The following is a 24,811-nucleotide window of genomic DNA, read 5'->3' on the forward strand; positions in this document are numbered from 1 at the left end:
TGGGGGCCATCATTCAGCCTATTACACTAGGCATGAGCTCTGATAACAGAGCCTGAATCCCCTGAAACCAAGAGCTGGTGATAATTAGATGTCCTAGCAATACCTATACATGGCAATCTTTTGTCAAGAGGTATGGAACATAATCAAGAATCATTTACCTAAGAAGACAATTTATTTACTCACCTGCTCATTTATTCTGAACTTTCAGGTTGGTAAATAAAATTCAATTTTGTTCTTCCTGAACAATTAAAAGAAGCTTGAGAGGAACGAGAAGGACACATTAAATAACAATTGTACGTGTGGAAGGACTTATGAGAAAGAGTATACTTGCAACTGCATTGAACTCAAAATAGAAATGTCAATTTTTTTAAGTTTAAATGTAAAATCATTCTACTCCTGACTCATATTTCTTACAGACTTAGCATGTTTTTTACCATGAGGGTCTTTAAATTTGGACAGTTTATTTTTCAAAATGTACTGTGTTCAAGCATATATTATAAAGTTAGTACTTCATTATTCCCCATCAGCAAAACAACAATTCTAAATATGTTTAATGATTCTGTTTTTGCATATCATAAGAACATTACTTAATGGTGCTTGAATTAACCAAATAAATGGAACTAACTGATGGCATCCCTTCTTAATGATACTGACTTTTTAGGCCATCTCTTCTGCTTCAATCAGTCTCATTAGTCCAGGGCCACTTGCCTAGGACATGCCCTCTGGCATTTCTGTAGATCAACGAAATGGGGACGCTTCCATGCTAACTCAGGGACAAGCAGCTTTTCTGTGGTCTTCTGACTTTTTTTTTTAAGATATTTTGATGTGGACCTTTTATTTTTTTAAAGTCTTTATTGAATTTGTTACAATATTGCTTCGTTTTATGTTTCGGTTTTTTGGCCGTGAGGCATGTGGGATCTTAACTCCCACACCAGGGATCGAACCCGCACCCCCTGCACTGGAAAGTGAAGTCTTAACCACTGGACCACCAGGGAAGTCCCTGACTCCTTTATTTCTTCTACCCTGAAAATCGTCAGTCTTTCAGGAGTGTTTAATTTACATTAAGGGTCATAAATATACACTGGTAGAATTTTGCTACCGAAGAACTCTGTCATATTGACAAAAAAGCTTGATGAAGCATGTACAAAACTTTTACTACAAATAAAAATACCAATATGAGTCCTTTATCTTGATAAACATATTTAAGTATCATTATCTCAAGCATCAGCACTGTATAAAGAAATATTGGCACAAAATGCATGGTTAAAATAAATTGAGAAATGCATGTTACTAAACTATAATAAATCCACAATTTTTTAAAAAGTGTGATGCCTTGTTAGAGTATTTTAGTCCATGAATAAAGCTGTAAAAATCCTTAAACATATATACTTAAAATAAGAGTACTAAAAAAGAAAGTCTTCCTCAGACTTTCTGAAAATCAAAGAACAAAGGAAAATGACCTTTTAGACAGATTAAAGACCTAAAGGTGAATATTGAATTATATCTATATGCTTTTTCCTGAGTTGATTTAACCTCATGTGAACAATAGTTGTCTTGTAAACAGATGTATACGAACTTTAGAAAACAAACTTTCAAATGGAATTTATTTCAGTTATGCCACAGACTTGAGGAAATGTCACACTTATTCCAAGAGTTATTTGTTACTTACAAGTTTAAGTGTTCTGACCAGTGAAAAGTTAACAGCAAAATGAAAAAAGCTGAGAATAGCATGATTTAAAGAATGCCAATTTGTAACCCAGGGGATAGGTATTTGCATACTAATTGTAATGTTCCTGCTGTCACATTCCTTTCAGCTTGAAGATCAGTCAGAAAGAGAAATTCAGCATCATCTGTGACAGACAGAGAGTGGAACAAAAAATGCCAGTGAAGTGAGTTGCTGTTTAAAGCTATTTTTGTCTCAGAAGATGTACAAATGAAAACACTTGAGTCTTCATTAGTCTCGATGTTTTGTTTCCTTCATTTATGATAAATATGCTAATTGTTGTCTTTCCTCCTGATTTATTTTTTTCTCCTTTCTCCACTGATTTCTTCTTTTCTAAAATCTGTCCACAATGCATGGCTTGCCTGTACAGTTAATTCTTTATACTTGCTAAGATAAAGAAAGGCTACAAAGTGGAGAAAACCCACTGAGCTCCCTTTATGTGAAGCTTTCCCAAATTATTAAATGTTCAGGTTAAAGACATAAGGTATATATGATCCTTGCAAAAACTATTCGTTGTTGCAACATGGATTGAGAAATTTGAACATAGATATTAACTGCTGGGTAAGGCAGCAGCTGTCACTTCCTGGAGCACGCAGGCTCCTTGCGTGAATCTCTCACTCTCCAGCAAACCGCTAATTGAGTGTGGAGAGCTCAGTTGTCAGAGCCCACATTTTTAAATGCAATACAACTGGTTCTAGCGGGCACAATTAGCAAGATAACTGGTAGCTTTCACGCAGTTCCCATCTGGCCCGGCTCTTCTCCGGACACATAATATGGGGACTGCTGGCCTTGATGGCACTCGTTTAATGAAGGAAATCAGCCAAAGCCCCATGAAACACTAAGTGTGATTTTGGCTCCAGATACACAAGTGAATTTTCATGGCAAGTCAAGTCATACACACACACAAAAATTACCCCGACTATGCACCACAATTTTACAGGAAATATATGCGAACACACAATGGAGAAGAGCCAGACAAAATCTTTATAAAGTTCCAACTAAAATCCAAATAAAAGGGAAAAAAAGAAAAGCGAGAGAGAGAGAGAGGAGGGAGGGAGAAGTACACTGTCCATTTATTTAAGGTAGCACTTGTCAAGTAAATTCAACCCAGTCAGTCCATTTTTAAATCAGCCACCCCCTCTATCCCCCAATTTTAATTCAATAGATTTTTCTTAACATTTATATAGTTGCGTTTCTAAAAATTTTAAACCTATTTGTCAGTCACATCTAACATAAGAAATGTCCTATTTTCGTTTGATAATGTACAAAATTGAAGAATCACTGTCTTCTGAAAACTTTCTATTGAGTAGAAATTACTACAATTTAACTGTTATTTAGAGGAAATATTTGTGTGGCGTGTAATAAACTCTGTTACAGGAAAAACACCCTAAAATTTATTTGAAACATTTATTACAGATGTTCCAAAACATGAACAAAGTATAAGCATATGTATATTGACTCATCCATTCCAGGAAGAATTGTAAAAAGAGTTTGGGTTACAAGCAGATACACCTGTGTTTGAACTCTAACTGCCTATTAATATATGTGTGATGTTACACCAGTTATTAACATCTGTGTCTTCTTACTCATTGGTAACATGGGATTAAAACAGACTGTCATTTTGAAGATTAAATGAGGTAAAGTATGTGACATGATTAGCACAATGTGGTATAGATTGTAAACATTCAGTACATTGCTTTTCATTTTAGTGCTATTATAAAAATTGTCTTTCGGTTTATTCATATATAGAAATTACTCTTCCAAAGAATTACAATCAATCTCAAATTTAAAAATTTGAACAGCAAATTAATACTGTTTCTTAAAATAGTTGCATTTCACCTAACTTCTGAAAAATGAATACTGCCTTACAACCAACCCTTCCATCATATCAGGTAGTCAAAATTGAACCTCTCAAGTCAAATTTGAAATCTATTAGAAAACAGTGAGCTGAGGGCATTCCAGGCATTATCACACACCAGCAGGGGTATTTCTTCAGAGGGTTGAAGGACAACTTTTTCCTTTACAACAATGTCAGTATTTGGTGGACCTTAAAATATTACTAGAAATCCTAGTATCTCCACTGATATTCTATATCTATAGAATATCTATAATATTTTAGTATATCTCCCTAATTCAAAACATTAGGAATTTTCTTTTGTCCTTGTTTCTACACCATCTCCCAGACTTTGCTCTCTTTTTTCTGTTTTTACTGCGTCCCTACATTAATGATGACACTAAGAATAGCTACCACTCATTTGAACACTTCCATTTCAAAAAGACTCCTTTACATCCAACAAGTCCTTCACTGAATATTCCTTTTGCTTTTGGCTTAAGCAAACTCTGGCTCTCCCTGAAGGACATGGTTTGCTTTGATGCCTTTAGAATGGATGTTGTCCATTTCCTCCAATTTCACACGCTCAGGGCTGAGAGTGAGGTCCCTGGTCTGTCGCTGCCTAGTGATGCTTTTGCGTCATTTCTCCTCTTTCCCCACCCAAAACACACTTTGAAGTTAACACAATTCAACTACACCTTTAGTAACCTTCTTATCACGGTCATCTACCAGCATCTTGAAAGCCACTGCACTGCTTCCATTGAAGGCTTTAATGCCTGCCACTATTTCGGGTTTGGCCATTCAGTCATTATTTATTTACATGTCCAACAAATAATTCTTGAACCAGACACACTGTTCTTGGTGCTGGATAATAACATATTTTCCTGTCATCGGACAACTTACATACAAATGGGGGAGTACATGTTCATTCTTGAACGATTCTGCCTAGATTCTATTTCTCAGGGTTTTTCTTTGATGGCTGTTCCTTATTCAAAATGGGTGTACTGTGTGGCCAGACTAGGGATCAAAACTCTCTGCCCTCTTCATTAACATACATTCCACAGGTATCAAGTAGAAATTTGAGTACCATGCTAACCACCAAATTTCAATCTACAAATACACACAACATTTTAAACATGTGCATTTTAAGCAATCATATAATTTTAGCACTATTTGATAGAATTCCTAATATTTGACAGAAGACCTAATATTTGACTCATATGAAATATAATGTAAGCATTTTACAGTAACAGTTTTCATAGTGCACACAAGCTCTTCTACAGAAAATTAGATCTTATGTCGGGTCCCATTCTGCATTTATGAAAGACGGAAATGCAACCTAAATCTTTTAAAATGTCCATTTGAATGAAAAAAAAACACCATTTCAAAATGGCTTCACAGGAAACCTTGTGTCCCCAAGATTTAGTAGATCAAGGGAGACAGGAAAATCAGCTGCCTGCTATTGGGGAAGAAAGTAAAAGAAATGGGAGATAGGAAATAAAAGTAATGGGAGATAGCAAGATGAGTTCCCTGTCAACATAGCCTCCCCATGTAGCCTCTACAAGGACAGACATTACTATCTGAAAATATAACTAAAACTGCAATAGCAGAAGGGAGCAGAGTCACTCCTAACACAAATGATGAAAACTGCAGCAAATCACACAAAGTAATAGAATAAAAAAGCTTAGAGATCGAGCCACACTAGCATATTTAAGATTAGTCACCTTGATATGCAAATGTAAAAGTTTATAAGAATGACTGGGTGGGAGACTCTATTTTATTATCAATCATTTTAATAGAAACCTTCAATTAGACCATTCCTTTCCATAACGAAGTCATTTGCACATCACAGCTACATTATCCAAAATTTTTCTTCTGGGTAGCCGATGCTTTCTATGGATGGGGGCTTATTTCATCAGGATCTTTGTTTATTAAGGGGACTAATGCATGATATCTTTACATCTCAGAAAGTTTATATCTCAAGTCTGATTTATTATGCCTACAGCACATCCCCAAAAGTATACCTTCTTTAGAAGACTTAAGTCAATAAATTTTTTGACTGCTTTGGAAAAGATATTACTCTGTCCTGGCTGATTCCTAGATTTAAATAAATCAACCCAGAACTGGAAGCATACCAGTCTAAAGAGAAATAAAGGCTGTCTCAGAGTAGGGCAAAGACTTCTTACAATACTATAAATAAACATTTTTAAAATCATCACATGTTAGAAATCCTTAATCAAAACTTTAAAAAAACTTTTTTAAGATGCATAATTATGAAATGAACAATTTTGTATACTGTGAAAACTTAGAAAATAGTTCATTCATCATTATTGCTATCATGATAACTCTTCAGGAATAGACTAGTGTAATGCCATATAAATTAACAATTAATATAGCTGAGAAGAAATTCACAAGGCTATGTAGAACAATGAGCAATCTCTCGTGCCTTTATTATAATTCAAGAATTTGTAAGTACTATTAACACTATTGGCTAGATTAATAATTTGCTGATGTCAAATTACATCCCACTTTGCTTTGCTATTGCTCTCTACTGTGGAAAACATTATATAATTCTTGTTGACCTTTTGCAGTTTAATTCATGAAGCAAAGCTCATTTAAATGATATAATTCAACAAATACACATAACTCAAATATTACTATAGGTTATAGAAGAAAAGATCACAATGCTATTGTCAAGGGTAGATGCTGTTTCCACAGGTCACCAACTACAGAAACAACAGTGTGGTCTGAAAATATGGACACACTTTTAACCAACCAAGGTAAGATCCAACTAATAATAGGTTTAAAAATACCATGATTAAAATAAAATCATTAAATTCTGAAAGTTGTAGTCATGTTACACAGTATGAGTTTGATCAATATTTGAAGAATGAGATTCCCAAAAGTCACACAAATTTATACAGGCCCAAAGTTTAAACAGAATTAGGTTGGGTCCAAAATAAGACAAGATGATAGAAATTCCAAACGTTAAAACAAAAAGAAAATCCCAAATAGGAAGTGATAAATTTGTCATTTTCTTAGACTCATTATCATTTGATGTATATCATGACTACCTTTGTTACAAATTGAAAGACACATACAGACTACTGAAGAGTTGAAAATTTAAATAAATCACTTGTTTTTTATGTCCTGCAGGCTAAAATAAAGTTTTTTAAGTATCAATATTTATTTCCATTGAGTTCTTACTTTAGTGAATACAAAAACATATTTAAATGTGTGTGTATATATTAATATGTACATTTTGGATATATATTTGTAATTAATATCATGGCTTAATAAGGTAATTTTGGTCAATTATAAATAAAACATCCAAGAATTTAATACAAAATAGTCATTTACAAAGATACGTAGAATTCTGCTTTTGTTATACATAATCCTGCTTTGCAGTATTTCTGTTTCATATGGGATAGAAATGACATTATAGAGACATACATAGAAAATGTCTGAAATGCAGTATTGTTTGTTCTAATCAAATGGCACTTCCAGTTTAAATTTATAAAGTAAATATCAGAATATTAGAAAAGTTTAAAACATGGTAAAGCTGAATAAATTCTTCATGGCTGTTTATTTATACACACAATTAGACTGAAATAGATGAAATTACACTTTCATTTTGTGATTCTCAAATAACTAATTCCCAAAGCATAGACATAAAAAAATCCACAATACACCTAGAATCCAACTAAGGACATATATCAAAGATGTCAGGGATATGGAATTGCATTTTTCTAAGCTCCGAATGGCGTGTCTCTTTTTTCCTTAAATACATAACCAGCGGGACAGATCAGGTTTGCTAAGAGCCTCAGGAAGGTATCTCTGCAGGTGGAGAGTTGGCTGGGACGGCACCGCAGAACAGAGACATGGAAGGTGTTAGATGAAGGCAAATGCTTCCACCTGCAAACCTCCGGGGATTTTGTACCTCATGCCCACATAAAGCAGAAAAGTCATAGATTCATCTGCAAAGCTGTTTGGTTTTTGCTTTTTATGAAACCAGAGAAATAGCTCCCATGCTTTTTCATGCTTTAAACGGTTAAACGACTTACCATATGACCTCCTTGTCTTGTGACCTGAGGATACGTCTCGCATGTATTAGTGTGGCTTCCGCCACCTATTGCTGACCTATTCTACCCATCAGCCCCTGTTGTGCCTAAGCAGTAGCCATTCCCTCCTCTGGAGAGTTCTCAGATGACATGATAGTGATTGTATGTACCATATTATTCCAAAGTCACTCGACATCCTATGAACATTCAAATTGTATGTATAGAGTAGACGAGTAGTTCAACAATAGTGTGTCCAAGACAGAGATAACTAGCCCCAGTTTTAGTTGTTTATTCTGTTCCCTTGTGTCCAAACAGACCAATAGGAGGAGAAAAGAAGGAAATGGTTGTTAGTTTGATGTAGCCCTTCATTAAAATAGCAGGAGGGAAGAAAATAACAATAGTTTCTTGATCTCTAACTTCCTGTCTCTGGGATGCATTTAGATAACCCTCATTGGGAAAAAGCTCCATATGCCTTAATGACACACAAATAAAATAGTGCCAGACATGAATCTACAATATTCTTTTAGTATTATTGCTCAATCTCCTATATAAAATAGATCGTAGTCTAAATTCTGCTTAGACCTGTCAAATTCACCATTGTTTGGACCTCATGGAAAATTTTAACTATGTTACTAAGAGGGTTTTTATAACCCAAATATGTGTCACAGAATCTCAGAAGCTTCTCAGATGTATTTTTAAATGCAAGAAATGTGCAGTTAATTGAATTTTTTATAGTGCTCACATATTAACAACATCCACACTCTCCAATATTTCTACTGAGAATTCTCATTGGTACCTGACGACCCTTTGCAGTGACCTGTTATTTCAACTCTATTTCAAATAATTAAAAACTTGTTAAATCTATTTTTAATAGTGTTTTTAGACACTTTAATCTTGCTCCATGAAGCCCTTTTCTATTTTCTCTCACTAACCTTCACTTTCCTTCCAACCTGCAGCAACCTACGAACAGCTAACTTAGGCCCCTTTTCCATACAGTTTTCTCTGATATTTTCTTTTATGCTGGTCAATTTTTCCTTTCCCCCGATTCTCCATCAATTTATTTCTCCCTGCTTTGCGACCTGAAGGGTCAGCCCTTCAGCACGCAGTCAGGGAGGAGCGGCTTTGAGCGCAGGCACGGGGGCCCCCATGGCAGGTGGAGGAGAAACCCACCAACGCGTAGGAAGGCAAATTCCTCTGAGCCACAAATGCGCCAAAGGGTGTTTCCTCCTCGGAGAAACACAGTCTCACTTATGATCAGACACTGCCATCAGAAGGCGCCAACTGAAACTGAGTAACACGAACTGAAAGGACTGGCTTAGTTCAGGCAACTCTGGGAATTTGACAGTAATCTTTCTAACCTGCTACCTCTGTAGAGGCCCACTCTTAACCATCCTCGGCCTTAAAGGATTTATTAGAAGCATTACCTTCCCAAAGAAGCTCTAGGTGTGCCAAAGAAGACTTCGGGGTACATTTTACTGTGGAAACTAGAGAAAGGAAGAGTCTAAACAGGTAGTTACAAACTTTATTTATGAATGCAAGGAATAATAAATGTGTAAATTTGGCTGAAAATAAGATAATGGGAAGAGGTGGGACCTATGGGAATCCCAGACTTCAAGCACTACCTGTTATTATTCAATTTAAAAATGCTAATTGTAGGGCTTCCCTGGTGGCGCAGTGGTTGAGAATCTGCCTGCCAATGCAGGGGACACGGGTTCGAGCCCTGGTCTGGGAAGATCCCACATGCCGCGGAGCAGCTGGGCCCGTGAGCCACAACTACTGAGCCTGCGCATCTGGAGCCCGTGCTCCGCAACAAGAGAGGCCGCGACAGTGAGAGGCCCGCGCACCGCGATGAAGAGTGGCCCCCACTTGCCGCAACCGGAGAAAGCCCTCGCACAGAAACAAAGACCCAACACAGTCATAAATAAAAAAAAAAAAAAGCTAATTGTAGAAATGCAGATTTAAATATTTTATGTTTATGACTACTGATCCAAAATAAAGTTTTCTAAAGTTAAAAACTAAAATATATACATGTTATATTTAGAGGGATGATAAATATTTGCCACTGAATCCTCAAATGCTCACCCTACACAACGTACTTGTTTTGGTCATACGACTGCACTGTGTGATATACAAATTTTTTCTCATATATCTTACAGCTGGTCTAGATGCTTTTCGAACGTTCCTAAAATCAGAGTTCAGTGAAGAAAACGCTGAGTTCTGGCTTGCCTGTGAAGACTTTAAGAAAACAGAAAGTGCAGGAAAAATTGCTTCCAAAGCCAAGATGATTTATTCTGAATTCATTGACGCTGAAGCCCCTAAAGAGGTGAGTGAAATATTCCACAGTAGTGAATATGTATCTGCTAACAAATCTGCTCCCAGTTGAAAGGCGCGAAGTCCATCTCCAGGGAAATTAAATTGTCACTATGTATTCAAACAGAAAATGTTGGCAAATTCGAAACGAAGTTCCTTACCGTGATCCTCTGGCACTGATTCAGCAAATATTTTTAAGCACCTTCTATGTGCTTAAAGGTTTCTGTTTTCTGAGCACAACACGCAGCCTCTTAAAAATAGTCTAATATGTCAAAAATTAACAGCTCTACAGAAATCCTACTTAAATGTGCTGCTGGATTTCAAAGTCACTTTCATTTTCCCTTTTGTAAACCACGGACGTCAATTTGGAATAAAAATTTTAAAATCAAAAAGGTATGTATGTGAGGGAAAAAACAACGACTAACCAACAGTGTAAATTCTTTATATTTACTACTTTGGAGACCCACAAACAGCATACAATGATGTCTTCCCTTCCAAAAGAGGGGTTTGCTTACCTTTATTTCGTTGATGGGTGTTGGGCTGCACCCCGCTGGCCTACGAGGCCTGCACTTGCCCAGCTTCAAGACCGAAGAAAGAGCCCGGAGTCAGCGAAAGAGTCATCAATAGTTTAATGGATGGCGGAGCTTAAATGTCTGAAGCACGGTTCTGGAGCGACACCTCACCATGTGTTGTGGACGACGGGCAGGACGTGGCGGCCGACGTCGCAGGGGAGTGGGGGGGGGGGCGGGGAATAGGGAGGTTCCCATTTATAGGGGGAATTGCCATCAGCTGGGCTCATCGGTTACCAGGGAAACCAGCAGAGGGGGCAGGGCCCTCTTAGCCCCTCTGGCTAAGTACCTTCTCCGGGCAGAGGTCTTCCCTTATTAAACTATCAAAGGGGAGCCATTCTGATATAAAGATTAGATCACTAGCTGGGGCTGAGGGGCAAGTATGTAGAAAGGGCTTTAGAGAGAAACCTGCAATGACTCCAAGAATAGACCCCATAAAGTGTTTTATGTGTGTAACATCTCATTTATATTTGACTTCATTTCCAGAACCAAACCATGATCATCTCTGCACACCCCCTTAATGTTTAACTATATATATATTTTAAAACTTCTTTGATTCCTCACTAAATATAACATATGCAGAGAGTTTTAACGCATAAGCAGCAAACAGGAACCTATATGAAACTACTAGCACCAAACATAAACCACTAGCACAAGTCATCATCTTTCCCTACAGAGTTGAAACACTGATATCCTCCTAAGTGACAGTTACTACATTTTCTAATCCAAAATTAAAATTCATGGTATGAGAAGTTATTGTACTAGCGAGAACAGAGGACAGCATAGATGAAATGCAAACATTTCCGAAAATCTAGGGCATAAAGTTGCCGTATCAACAGTTCAAGTTTTAGATGGACATTAATTACTGTAGCATATATTGGTAAAGTATAACATCACAGACATGTGAAACAATTGAAGCTTAGCCTGAAATTCAAAGGGGGAAAGAGAAAAGAACATAACTCCTGTGGAGCTATTTCAACATTCATTTCCCAGTCACTATCTAAAAATCAATAAATAATTCCAGAAAACTGAAAATGTATTATATAAGATTTGTCAAGTTGATTAATGTCTCATTCCCTAAAAGGCTTTGAAATCAACTCTAGAGGTATCCTATTTACTGTGATATTGGTTTGAAAGCCAGATGTTTTGCTTCTTTATGAATCCATCTACTGAATGATTATTTTAAGATAACATTCTCAAATATTATGTATAAAAAATCTTCTAGTAAGAAATGTAATCTTTTAATTATAGCTGGATTCAAAGTTACAATATATAATAAATTCTCAACTTGGACAAAATAGTTTTGTTTTTTTTCCTAATCTTCCCTTCCAAAATAAATTTATATGGTAATAATTTTTTAAAAATAGTACAGTTACTATTTTAGGATATAAAACTTTCATACTTTTTAATAATTTGTCCATCTAATTAATTTTTACTACATAAAATATAATTAAATTTATGGCTGCTTTTCAAATAATAGATTATACTGTCTCCTTGAAGTGTCCAAAAAGGTTATTATTGGGTATGACAAAATTCTCATTGAAGACAAAGAAGTGTGTATATACATTTGCAACAGTCATTATCTTTCCAATTATTTGCCATTAATTATTTCCAATTCCAATTACTAAAGTGCATTTGTCTCTTATATACCAATTGCAGTCTTCAAGGTATCTCTCTATAGTCCATCAGTTATACGTTAAATATAATACGACTGTTAGTATGATTCATTAAATGAATTTTTTTTTGAGTGCCTGTTCCCACAATGAAGTCACAGAGTAGAAGGGGAGATTGACATGTGATAAAAAACAGTCAAATACACGATAAGCAATTTAATAATTTAAATAATTAAAGTTTGTTATTAGCACAGTGGGAAAGAGCGATTAAGTCCACCTTGAGGATTTAGGGACGGATTTGCCGGGTGGTTCACATATGAAAAAGGTTATGTCATTAAAAATAAGAAATATTTATCAAGAGAGCAAACGAAAAAAGAATATTTCAAACTGAGGGCACAGTGTGTCGCCTGGATGTACAAAGCTCCCTAGCGTTTTCCAGAAATCACAAGCATTTTGATATTGCTAACGAGAAGCTGGGCGATAAGGCCAGACAGGCAGCAGTAGAGATAAAGAGAGGGTGGGAAGTAGCTTAGATTTATCTAGTAGGCGGGCTTCACATGACAAAGTGATATATTTGATATGGAGGATGGAAAATATGATTTTCCTAAGTGGAAAATTAATTCAAGAATGAGATTCACATGAAAGTATTCTCCATTTTTCTATATTCAATTATAGTTGTAAAACTGACTCTCATAAAGAATCAAAATTATAACCAATTTCCTTGCTAGAAAACCCTAAAACAGAGAACAATGACAAGGTCACGTTATCCAGATATCTATTAAATCCCATTTAGTTTCTTTTCAACTTTTTATGTCTTTATTTCCTCATCTATAAAATTACAAGCATGACAATAATTTTTAATTGATGCAAATAGACAATTTACAATTAGACTATACTAAATTTACTAAATGATCCCTGTCTATAAATTGATGTTACTAATGGTTCTCAGTTTCCTATTCTAATAGGCAAAACTGCACACAAAAATTGAAATTTCAGGTCTCTATGAGAGATGATAATAATCGCAGTGAACCTCATGCCCTCTCCCTTACAGTGTTACCATCTCTCTGGTTTCTACACTAATCATGTGATGTAGTGTAAAACCTAAAGGTTAGAGATACAGATTCAAATCCTGTAATCTTGTGGTGATCTATTTCACCCCTTTGAGCCTTAGTTTCCACGTCTAAAAACGTATCTATGAAAAAGCATGTAGCCTCCACACAGGAGAGATGAAAATGATGAATGAGATCAAGCGTCTAGTGTTTACATGGGGCAGAACAGTTTTTAAAAAGTTTTAATCCTTTTTTTTTTTTTTTTAGTTGGAGTATAGTTGCTTTACAATGTTGTGTTAGCTCCTACTGTTAATCCTTTTTTTCTTTACACAAGTCACTATAAGTGCTACTGAATCTACCTGAAAACATCCATTAACTAACTATAAAGAACACTTGAGGAAAAGCCACTTTAAAAGACTTGATAAATGTATATATGTGAACACAAATTAGAAAAACATGACAGCAAGTCATTAGTTTCAGATAGAAAGAGCTACTCATTGAATGGATTGTACCTAAGTATTTTCAGAAGGTACTGCAGGAAAAAAAAAATAAGTGTGAGCCAGATATTTTGACTAAGTGATTTGAAAATGAGAAAATTATTAGATAAGCAATATATATTTTAAAGTGCCCTTACTTTGCACACAGTAAGAACTTGTGAGTGGCAAAGAAAAAAAATTCTTAAACTTGTATTTATTCTTCCTTCAATTTGGACCACTAATTTCACAATATTTGGAAATTTTCAAAAAAATATTACTTGGTTTCAAAAGAATGTAAATCTTCAAAAAATGGAAATAATATTTTTATATTCAGCTAAGACACTGACATATTTTAAATATTTATGTTTTATTTATATCATTTATATATATTATGTTTGTATCATCACTCCCTTATATTAGAAAGAAAATTGGTCAGGATGGAAAATATGTGATTAAAGAGAAAACTATGCTGATTGTCATTCTGTGAGATTAGAAAATATTCCAAATCATACTACACAGTAATGTTTAAAACTTATATAAATTCAACTTCATAGTATGACCAATCCAGGAACAAATACATTGGCAGTTTCTTAAGTAAAAAATGTTAGTACAAAATATTTAATTCCTAAATGTATTTATTAAATGTGAGGACATCATAACATGAAACAGAAGAAACTATAGTCATAAAGGAAAAGATGTCTTAATGGGTTGTGCAGGACACTTTTTAAAATACCTGTGTCTGGATTTTTTGCTTTTATTTTTATTGTAGTACAATGTTATTTATTGACTCGTATTTTTATTTCACATCAATAGTTGCTTATTCTGTGCCTACGATTCACCTTCATTAGATAAATTCCCTCCATTGGAAGGGAAGCTGGGTCTAGACAAGAGAACAGGTAATAAACACAGAAGTATAATGCAATGTTCTGTGTGAATGAGGCAGCTCGATAAGGAAATGCAAGAAAATAAAACAGGTTGAAACTATGGTTTGGCTCAAAAGAAACTTTCAACCTAATTGGGTTAAAAAATGAAATTTCTAGAACTGATTTCTAGAACTAAATTAAGTTCTAATTTCTAGAACTTTGCTATTTTTTTCTAAGAAAAAAATAGCAAAGCAACAAATGATTAAGTGCAAAAAAAAAAAAAAAGAAAAGTAACAGGTGAAATTGTTTGCATTATACCTAAAAGGATATAATGATTGAATAGTTCTGAGGCAGGATATTGAGATAAGGCCTTTATTTTAAATGAGGTTAGTTTTAAACCAAGTCTTGAGGGAAGAGACAGATATATGAATTCTTGGTAGAGAGAAGCCCATGGGCATCTAGAGGCGTTTCCTGATATTACTGGAACGCCAATTTTGTATCCTCCATTTTGTATTCCTATTTTCTTTGCATTTTTTAAGTGTCACTTCCACAATGTGCTGATGTTATTTTGAGTCTTGGTCCTGCCCCACAAGTGGGTGCTTGCCAACAGTGCCCCCCAACTATTGAATCACCTCCAGATAAAATGCATGCTTGTTTATTAATTTCCTAAGTTTTTGTACACTAATCAATAGATAGGTGTCTATTACATACCAAGCACCTTGCTGGTGCCACTAAGAAAAAGACAGTCTCTGAATAAATAAAGCTAACCATCTTGGTGGGAAAACTGTAGTTAAAAAAGATAATTACAATGAACTTTCATGAGTGTTGAGATAGGGAAATACAGGTGATGTGGTCGCATGCAACAGGAAAATCCAAGTCTAAGGGATCAGGAAATGTACCTCGAAAGAAGTTAATTAGTAAGCTTTGGTCAGAAATTTGAGTGTAGACAGAAACAAGACAAAATGGGAGGAGGGAAGGATGATAGTAGTGGAAGTGGAGGTCAACCAAAGGACCCACTGGTGCCTGGAAGGCTAGTCCAGTAGTGAAAGAAGCCTAGTACTGGGTGCCTCGGAGTATAAGTGCAGGCAAGAGCACCTCCTGCAACCCAGTGATTTCTGCTCCGTATTTATTTCATCTTAAACTAAAGGGATCTCTTAAAAAGGAAGAGAGACAGAGACAGAGAGAGAGAGAGAGAGAGAGAGAGAGAAAGAGAGAGGAGGAGGAGGAGGAAAAGGGGGAGGGAGAGGGGAAAAGAAAGAAAAGCAGAGTTAAAGAAACCATAAGTCACATCTGTCCAGGGCTTTTACATGGACTATCTGATTTGATCACCATGTTCACTATCTTAGGGAGGCATTACAATCATCTATCTTATATAGGTGAAAAATGAACTGAGCCTTAGAGAGAAAATGATGGGTCCTACAGTCATTAAGGTACACAGCTCATGAGGACGGAGGTCTTCTGCCCAGGCTTTTACATGTTAAATTCCTTTCTTAGATCTACTACTTATTTTCAATGTTCATGACACAGCCTGGGAACCTTGGTGTTTATGCTAAAGGCAAAAGCATAAAATTATCTTGTCACACAGAGTCTATCTTCCTTTCTATCAAAAGCTGTATTTCTCTTCTCATATTCTCTCTAATTTGTATAACTTGTTAAATTATAAAGCGAAAAAAAGTGGCAGGAATATTTCTTCTAATAACCTGAAGTATCATTTTGGCCCTCTGAAAGAATGATTGCTGCATTTCAACTCAAAAACAAAATGCTCAGCTGTTTTTTTTTTTTTTATTATTGAAGTATAGGTGCTTTACACTGCTGTGTCAGTTTCTGCTGTGTAGCAAAGTGAATCAGCCATAGATATACATATAACCCCTCTTTTTTTGGATTTCCTTCCTATTTGGTCACCACAGAGCACCAAGTAGAGTTCCCCATGCTGTACAGTCACTTCTCATTAGTTACCTATTTTATACATAGTAGTGTGTATATGTCAGTCCCAGTCTCTCAATTCACCCCATCCCCCCTTCCCCCCTTGGTATCCATACTTTTGTTCTCTACGTCTGTGTCTCTATTTCTGCTTTGCAAATAAGATCATCTGTGCCATTTTTCTAGATTCCACATATATGCATTAATATATGATATTTGTTTCTCTTTTTCTGACTTACTTTACTCGGTATGACAGTCTCAAGGTCCATCCATGTCTCTGCAAATGACACAGTTTTATTCCTTTTTATGGCTGAGTAATATTCCATTGTATATATGTACCACATCTTCTTTATCCATTCCTCTGTTGATGGACATTTAGGTTGCTTCCATGTCCTGGCTATTGCTTTTTGAATTTGCACACATCCCTGAGCCACTTAAATTAATCTTGGATTAGCATGATGGGGTTGGTGAAGGAAACAAGTCAATCTGACTCTCTTTCAGCTGCCCCAGATAACATTTGCTATCTACATCTATTTTTAACAATCCATATCCATCATGCTTTTATATGTTATGATCACATACATTTGATTATTTTTTCCATTTCTCTTGTCCAATTTAAGGTATTAGTACTGCCTCCCAACTCGTGTCACTTATTTCTGTCTTTAAAACCAATCATAACAAAAGGATACAGTCCTGTGCAGGATGGATTCCTGCTCGATGTTACAAACTTGGCTATTCTCAACTTTAATAGCTGCCCTTGAGAATATATTTCAGGATATTCGTGCGCCTTTAATGATGCCAAAAACGAAGTAATACTAGAGGTTTTAGTGGTGATTAAACAGAATTATGTAACCAAAAACATGATTATAGGCGGCTTTAATTTGAATAGTAATTTTTAAGCTCTGTTGTGAATGAGGTCTAGGAAGCTGCCTGCCCTATTTGAGCAAGGCGTTTTACATATGCATGCACACACTTTTTGCATAATGACAGTCTCCTGCTACACTATACATTCTAAATGAGGAAAAGTCTGTCTCATTTGAATGTGAGAGCTCAACTGAGAACTTTTCATTCAAATTATGTAAAAATATATAAAGCACAGTTCAGGGTCACAAGAGAGCCAAAAGGTACAGTTTAAAATGCATTCTTCCTGCTAAAATAATTTGTTGGAAGCCAAAAGAATTTAAAACTGCTGGTATAAAAATGAGGAATTGGCTTGCATAACTTGCAGTTATCAAAATCACCTGAGTATTAAAATATCCCTGGCTCATTATAATAAAATCGTTTTTAAACAACCATCACAAACACCAGTCAGAAGGTAGTCATTTTAATGCAATGGATTGTTGTCAATGTCAGCTGTGTCAAGGCCTTTTCAAAACTGACAGGATTTAAAAGCTGCTAAACAGTTGCGATGACATCTCAGCTGTCATTCCATGAGAATCACAAGCCTAAGTCTTGTTTTCTGAGATTGGCAGTGCAGTGGTCTCAGATAGCTAAGATAATTCATGACCTTTTGAAAAATAAGCAAATTAAAGGTATTTCTCAATATCCTTGAAACTTAAGTGTATCCATAGAAACAAAATGCAAGTGATTATTCACATCGGTAAATAATATAGATATAACTGTGTTTATTTCAACAGTCGATATGACATTCAGCCCATGCTCTGGACCTACTAATCTGAGATACTCAGCCAAGTCTAAGCTTCCCTGCAATTCCCAAGCAGCTCAGGAGGGACTCAAGACCACACAGTTGGAAGGTCTGCATCTCTGGAGGGTTACCACCTGATAAGATGCCTGCCTTCAATCTACGCCAAGATTAACATCTCCTCTGTTCTTACTTTTTGAGGTAGAAATTGATACGACAACTCAGCCAAAAGTCAAATTTGAGATGAATGCAAAGTTGGGGGTGCAGTGATTATATTAAAGGAATGTATGTGTCAAAATATATTAGACCTAATATTTTCACCTTTGTCCTGATACTGAAATTTCAGGGAAGTCGAGAAGAAAAGACAAGGCACTTTGGGTAGACTATTCTCAAACCTCACCCGGATTGACTCCTCAGGAGCATTTAACAACAGTGATCACCCTCTCTTAATTGAAATACTATCCTCAGTTGGCTTCTAGGACTCAAATTCTTCTTCTCTTACTGACTACTCTATTTTTTAAAAATAAATTTATTTATTTTCATTTTTACTTATTTTTGGCTGCATTGGGTCTTCGTTGCTGCACGCGGGCTTTCTCTAGTTGTGGCAAGCGGGAGCTACTCTTCATTGTGGTGCGCGGGCTTCTCATTGCGGTGGCTTCTCTTGTTGTGGAGCAAGGGATCTAGGTGTGCACGCTTCAGTAGTTGTGGCATGTGGACTCTGTAGCTGTGGCGTGCAGGCTCAGTAGTTGTGGCACATGGGCTTAGCTGCTCTGTGGCATGTGGGATCTTCCCGGACCAGGGCTTGAACCCGTGTCCCCTGCATTGTCAGGCGGATTCTTAACCACTGCGCCACCAGGGAAGCCCTCACTACTCTTTAACAACTTCTTTTGCTGTTGCTACTCATAACCCAGCACACACTATCATGAGAGGAGGCGGTTCTCCTCTATTACCCGCTTACATTTACTCTCCCGGTGATCTCTTCCAGCCCTCTGGCTTTAAGAGGGCACCTCAAACTTAAACACAAATCTGAGTCCTAATTTTCTTCTCAAAACTTTCTTCTACCTGAGTCTCTCCATCTCGGTTAATGGCAACTCCATTCTTTTCGCTCTGGCTAAATAGCTGATAGTCATCCTTGGTTCTTCTCTTCTGCTCACATGCCTTATCCAACCCATCAACACTCTGTCATCTCATTCTTCAGAATATTTCTAAAATCCAGTCATTCTTAAAGATTTTGTTCCTCATCCCAGCTCATAAATATTCAATCACAAGTTCCATCTATTCTACTTTATAAATATCTTTGAAATCTATGCATTTCCCTCCATTCTCTGTGACACGACCCAGCCTAATCCACCATGATTGACCACTGGAATTTCTGGTATGACTTCCTAACTTTTCTTCCCTTTATCCACACCTAGTTGTTATACCACATAGCAGCCAGTGATATGTTTTTTCGAACATGTGTTTATTATCAGTACCGTACTTAAAATTCTCCTCATTGCTCTCAGGTTAATTAAAAATTATTTAACAAGACCTATAGAAGTCTATGTGGTCTGGACCTTCATGCCTTTCCAGACTGTTGCCCTTTTCCTCCTGAAAACCCACTGGGCTTCTTCCAGTTTTCTCTCCCATGTCCAAGTCCCTTCCTTAAACTTATATACCCGTAATAATACCTTGATGATCAGCTTACAATCTCATTTCTTTCAAAAAGCTTCTTTTTCAGAAGGTATATTTTTCCCTTTGGATTACTTTCTCAAAATTTGTCTTCTTGACTGACTTTCAACGTAATCATCTTTATATGATCAGATCTTAGAGTAATTCCTAAGCACCCATTCAGTGAAATACTTTAAATGAATAAATTACAGAAATGACTAGCAAAAAACAACTACTTTTTCAGATGAGGTGTTTTTTTTTCCCCAGAAAAATAGGGATGATAATACTATCCATCTTACAGGTGTGTGTGTGACATAAAGTAGCCATATAAAGACTTAGCACAACAGTAGTAATATCTGATGAATGTTAACTATTATTATTTACAGTTAAAGTAATCATCTTTAAACATTCTTAGGATTATTTTAGAGATAATGACATTGTTTAAATATTTTAAAATGGGAGAAGACAAAGTCACCAAGGAAAAAAACCCAGAAAGAGAAGACTTGGCCCAGAACTTAGATAATGCAAATCTGCTCTGCTCATATTTTGAGGGACATGTAGAGAAAAAAGAATTAGTGAAAAAAAGAGGGAAAAGATAGCAGATAAAAGACAGGTAAATTACATGCCACAGGCTACTGAATTCCCTTTGTAGTGACAAATCTCTCTCTGATTATCAGATTGAATACTTAACGTTAATAGAAGCCATTGTATCCAAATCTGTTTAAGCAAGAAGTCAAATTTCTTAAGATTTTTACATCAAAATAATGTATGATGATAAGGAAATTATAGTGACTTTCCGTCTGTGATCAGGGAAGGCTTCTTGGAGGATATTCAACTTAAACTGAATCCTAAGGGATTTAGGATAATCTGTACAGAATAAAACCGTGGAGGCAAGAGGGATTTTAGATGGTGAAACAGCATAAACGAGGGCTTTAGATACAAAATTCACTTTTGGAACAGAAAGTAGACCAACTTTGTGGATATCACCAAAGATAAGTAGACGATTTCAAAACAACACTTTGAAGTCCAGGTATGAGGAAGCTCAAATGCCAGGGTAAAATGTTTAAATTTTATGTTATAGAAAATAATGCCTTGTCAGCTGAACATTCATACAATGAAAGTGATATTTTGGTGAAATTGATATAGTAATGCTGTCCACAGTGTGTAGAAGGGGAGGTATCAGGTAAGAGGTAGATTCCATGGTTTAGGGAAGAGATTACGTTATAAAAGGTTAAACTGGAGAGACAGGAGAGAGTGAGGGAGAGAGATCAGAGGGTAAAAGAGGTGGCAGAGATGATTCTTGTGTTTCCAGCTTGAACAATTTGGAGAAAAATAATAATTTATACAAACACGTGGGTGTGATATTTTGTCACTGACATTAAACTGAATTGCCAAGACACAGCTTCGAAAGACTACTGATTATCCCCTGGGAATAGTGTCTCTGCGAATCACTTAGCTATCAATAGCTGATGTTGGCAGCTTCTTGGTAGGAAAACAGTCAAATCAGAAAAGTGAGACGGATAAGTCAGAAGTACAAGCTTAGTATATCTGAACAAATAATATTAATTATCAGTATTATACTGAAATGGAATAGTTCTGCTTAAAATTTTACCATGATTTTTAACAAATGTAGAAGCTTTTTTCACTTTGTTTATACAACATGCATTTATTGAATCCTTACACTGTGCAAGGCATAGTGAGGGGCAGGCAAAATGTAAATCTTATCTAAGTAATCCAAAGTCCTTTCAGAGGTCAGAAAAGGGGAAAAATCTACAAGTAAACCTCACAAGGTAGATGCTATTTGAATGTAGTCTTAAGGACATAAAAGATAGTGAAAGACTTAGGTGAGAAGGAGTGATTTTCAGCTAGACTGGGATGGTATGGGAAAATATTCATCCATAACAAAATATAAGAAATTTGGGGGGCAGTGCCTACCTTAGTGGGGATACAGGGCACACGGAGAGGAGAAAAATGTATAGGTTTGGACCATATTGTATAGGTCATGAATGCCAAGATCCGGGCTTTGGGCTTTTTAAGTAGGGAATGAGGAGCTACTGAAGGTGTTCAGTTTTGATTAAAATAATAAGGCAGCATTCTGCACCAGGCACACACTGGCCCTGCTATCAGTGAAAACTCACCCAATGACTGAATGCCTAAAGGAGTTAACTTGCTATATTTACCTTTATGGGGGATATAAAGTTCAACAAATTGCAGACGACACCATTAAAGAACGAACAGCATAGCTGAAGGAGGAAACGGGCAATATATATTCTCATATCCCCACAACACAAGATAGGATTTATGAAACAGATTATACTAGATGTTCAGAAACCACTACAAGATCTTGGTAATACCCACTACTCATTGATTCCGTCCATGAGGCAGGCACTATACTAGATTCATGACATGTTATCATGCCACCTCCCCGCTCAGAACACTTCACTGTCTTCCCATTGCTTCTAGTAGAAAGAACCCCTTACCAAAGCACATAAGCCCCCCAAGACTTGGCCTGGACCTCCTCTCCCAACCTGGTCACAGGAACTTTTTTCTCACACCCTGCACCCCTGCCATGCAGGTACGAGGCTCTTCAAACACAACCAATTCTTTCTTGCCTCAGGGATTCTGTATTTGTTTATTCTGCCAGAAATGGTCTTCCCCAGATTCTTAGAGAACCTGCTTCTTCTCATCCTTCAAGTGTAAATATAAAATAATACTATTTATAGTATTAGTATAATACTAAGACTACATAGAAAGTATATAGTATTTTCTCCAAATATAGAAAGCACCTGGCACATAACATACCCCAAAATATTTGTGGAATCAATGATTGTATGGACCATCTCACTTTAATTCTTGTAACCACTCAGTCAAGAATGGCCAAGCTTCAAGATAAAAAAGCAGAACTTGAAAATATGAAAGTAACTCACCCCAGGTCAGCAACATCATAAGTGTTAGAGCACAGATTGGAAAACTATCCTAAAATCTTACCTGTACCCCACACCATCTTCCTGTATAAAGAAGCAGAAATTGATTCCTTCGAGGAAGTTGCAGCATTTCATCTGGAACTTTGATGGAGGACCTGAAAGGATGATCAAAGAAATACAAAGCAGATGTAATCTGTATCCCTGAGTAGCTGAAATCCCTAAAGAAAGAAAATATCAGTGAGTAAACAGTGGCCTTTGATGATTCTTTTCAAAATAAAGTTTTTTTCTTTTGTTCTTTTCCTACAATAATAATACTGAAATAGTGTGATATTACTTATCTCATTTAGTCCTTAAAACACTTTAAGACAGATGTTATTATTATCCTCTTTTACACCATAGAAATCAAAAATTGAAGGAAACTGTAGAACTTGCTTTACTCATATGAATAGCAAGTAAGTAGCAGAGGAGAGATTTGATTGAAGGTCTACCTGCCTATATTTTAACTTCAATTCAATAAACATAAATTGTCACTTATAGTCTTTTACCAGACCCCCAAATTCTGGCATTTTTATAGTCTCCCCCATTTTACCAAGAGACATTATAATTCTATTCAACAAATATTTACTGACTGCCTATTATGTGGTAGATAATTGGCTAAGTGCCATGAAATAAAATGATAAATAAGACAGATATAGCACCTGCCTTTGGTGAGCTTTGAATTTTAAGATTCAAATCTCTTTCGCGCTTCATGAATATTTTCAGTTTAAGTGAAACAACTTGGATGTGAAATTTTCTGCTTCTCAAAATATATCCTGGAATATGGGTAGAATTGGACAAGTATCTCCACAGGTTTGGGGGCTTTTTACAGATTTGCAGGTGAATGGTGTGTTCAGTATAACAGATCTCTATTAGACCTTGCTGAGAATAGTTACATGTGGCAGTGCTCAAGGGACAAGAATATACATACACACACACACACGTATATATGTATATTCCATGGGAGGCATGGCGGTCCATGAAATTGGGTGTTATCTGGTCCATTTTGGCAAACAAAAAGAAATACAAATTAGGATGAAAAGCAGCAACATGGGAAACAACACGGGGAGGTATAGAGAATGGGAGTGGATTGGTGAAAACCATCCTAGTAAATTCTAATTATTGTTCTGCCTATGAAAAGTAAATTTTACATATTAAGGTCAAAGTACTAGAAAGAAATAAAGGATGGGAGGGAAAAGAAATCTAAAATCATAAAATATCTTGTTTGCCTTTCACTTTGCCATTTTTTGTAATCTCAAAATAAGGCTTGACCTCTGTTCTCTGTCAATGCCAACCCTCTGAACCTAGGAAATGTAATTAAACTGAGCATGTGTTCTGCATTTCAGAAAATGAACATGTGACCTCTCTGTTGTTTTGCATCAGATTAACTTTGTGTTTAGAAAAAAAATTCAAATCATATGTGTATCTACCATCTGTTTAAACCATGCATTCTTTGATTAAACTAATCTAATGCGATGAAATTTGTTTCCACACATTAACATTGACTTCAGTACCAGGGACCTCATCTCAAAGAATATTGCAGAACCAACTCTCACATGTTTTGATGAGGCTCAGAAGTTAATCTACAGTCTGATGGCCAAGGATTCTTTTCCTCGATTTCTAAAGTCAGAGATTTATAAGAAACTGGTAAATAGCAAACAGGTTGGAAATCATAAAAAATGGCTCCCTTTCTTGTAAAGAAGGTAAATGACAAACTAACAATCAGATTATAATTAGGGGGAAAACAAGTGATAGGATAGATCAGCTCAATCACTATACTTCAAGGCTAGAATGTTTTAAATATACAAACACAATTTAAATTTTTTTAGGGTTTAGAATTCATGTTTTACTCCAATAGAAAAATAATATTTTATATCTGAAGCCTGAATGTTTAAGTCATTTGTTTAGAACGTGTTTATTTTATCAGGTACTTAAAAATCTCCTACTGGGAGAGTACAAAGGAAGTTTATAGAGATATAATACACTCAAACCACAAGTGGATATTCTTATGACATTATAAATTCAAGAAACTATATATCTTCATGTTGCTGCATGGGAGACTGTTTAGCATCATACAGATGATTTTAAATACCATTTGCATTATTCAAAACCTCACGTCTGTAAAAAGAGAAATTCTAAACCAA

At 36.0% G+C, this 24,811-nt stretch overlaps 1 protein-coding gene across 1 annotated transcript; it reads left to right on the forward strand.

The window, feature by feature from the left end:
* Positions 1-1,878: 1,878 nt before the first annotated feature.
* RGS21 (regulator of G protein signaling 21) lies at positions 1,879-24,365 on the forward strand. Its single transcript, XM_059905852.1, has 4 exons — positions 1,879-1,889; positions 6,258-6,334; positions 9,772-9,938; positions 24,162-24,365. Exons 1-4 carry the CDS (start codon positions 1,879-1,881, stop codon positions 24,363-24,365), a joined length of 459 nt encoding a protein of 152 aa, XP_059761835.1.
* The last annotated feature ends 446 nt before the right edge of the window (positions 24,366-24,811 follow it).

This window comes from Balaenoptera ricei, chromosome 1 (genome assembly GCF_028023285.1).
Source record: "Balaenoptera ricei isolate mBalRic1 chromosome 1, mBalRic1.hap2, whole genome shotgun sequence".
NCBI lineage: Eukaryota > Metazoa > Chordata > Mammalia > Artiodactyla > Balaenopteridae > Balaenoptera > Balaenoptera ricei.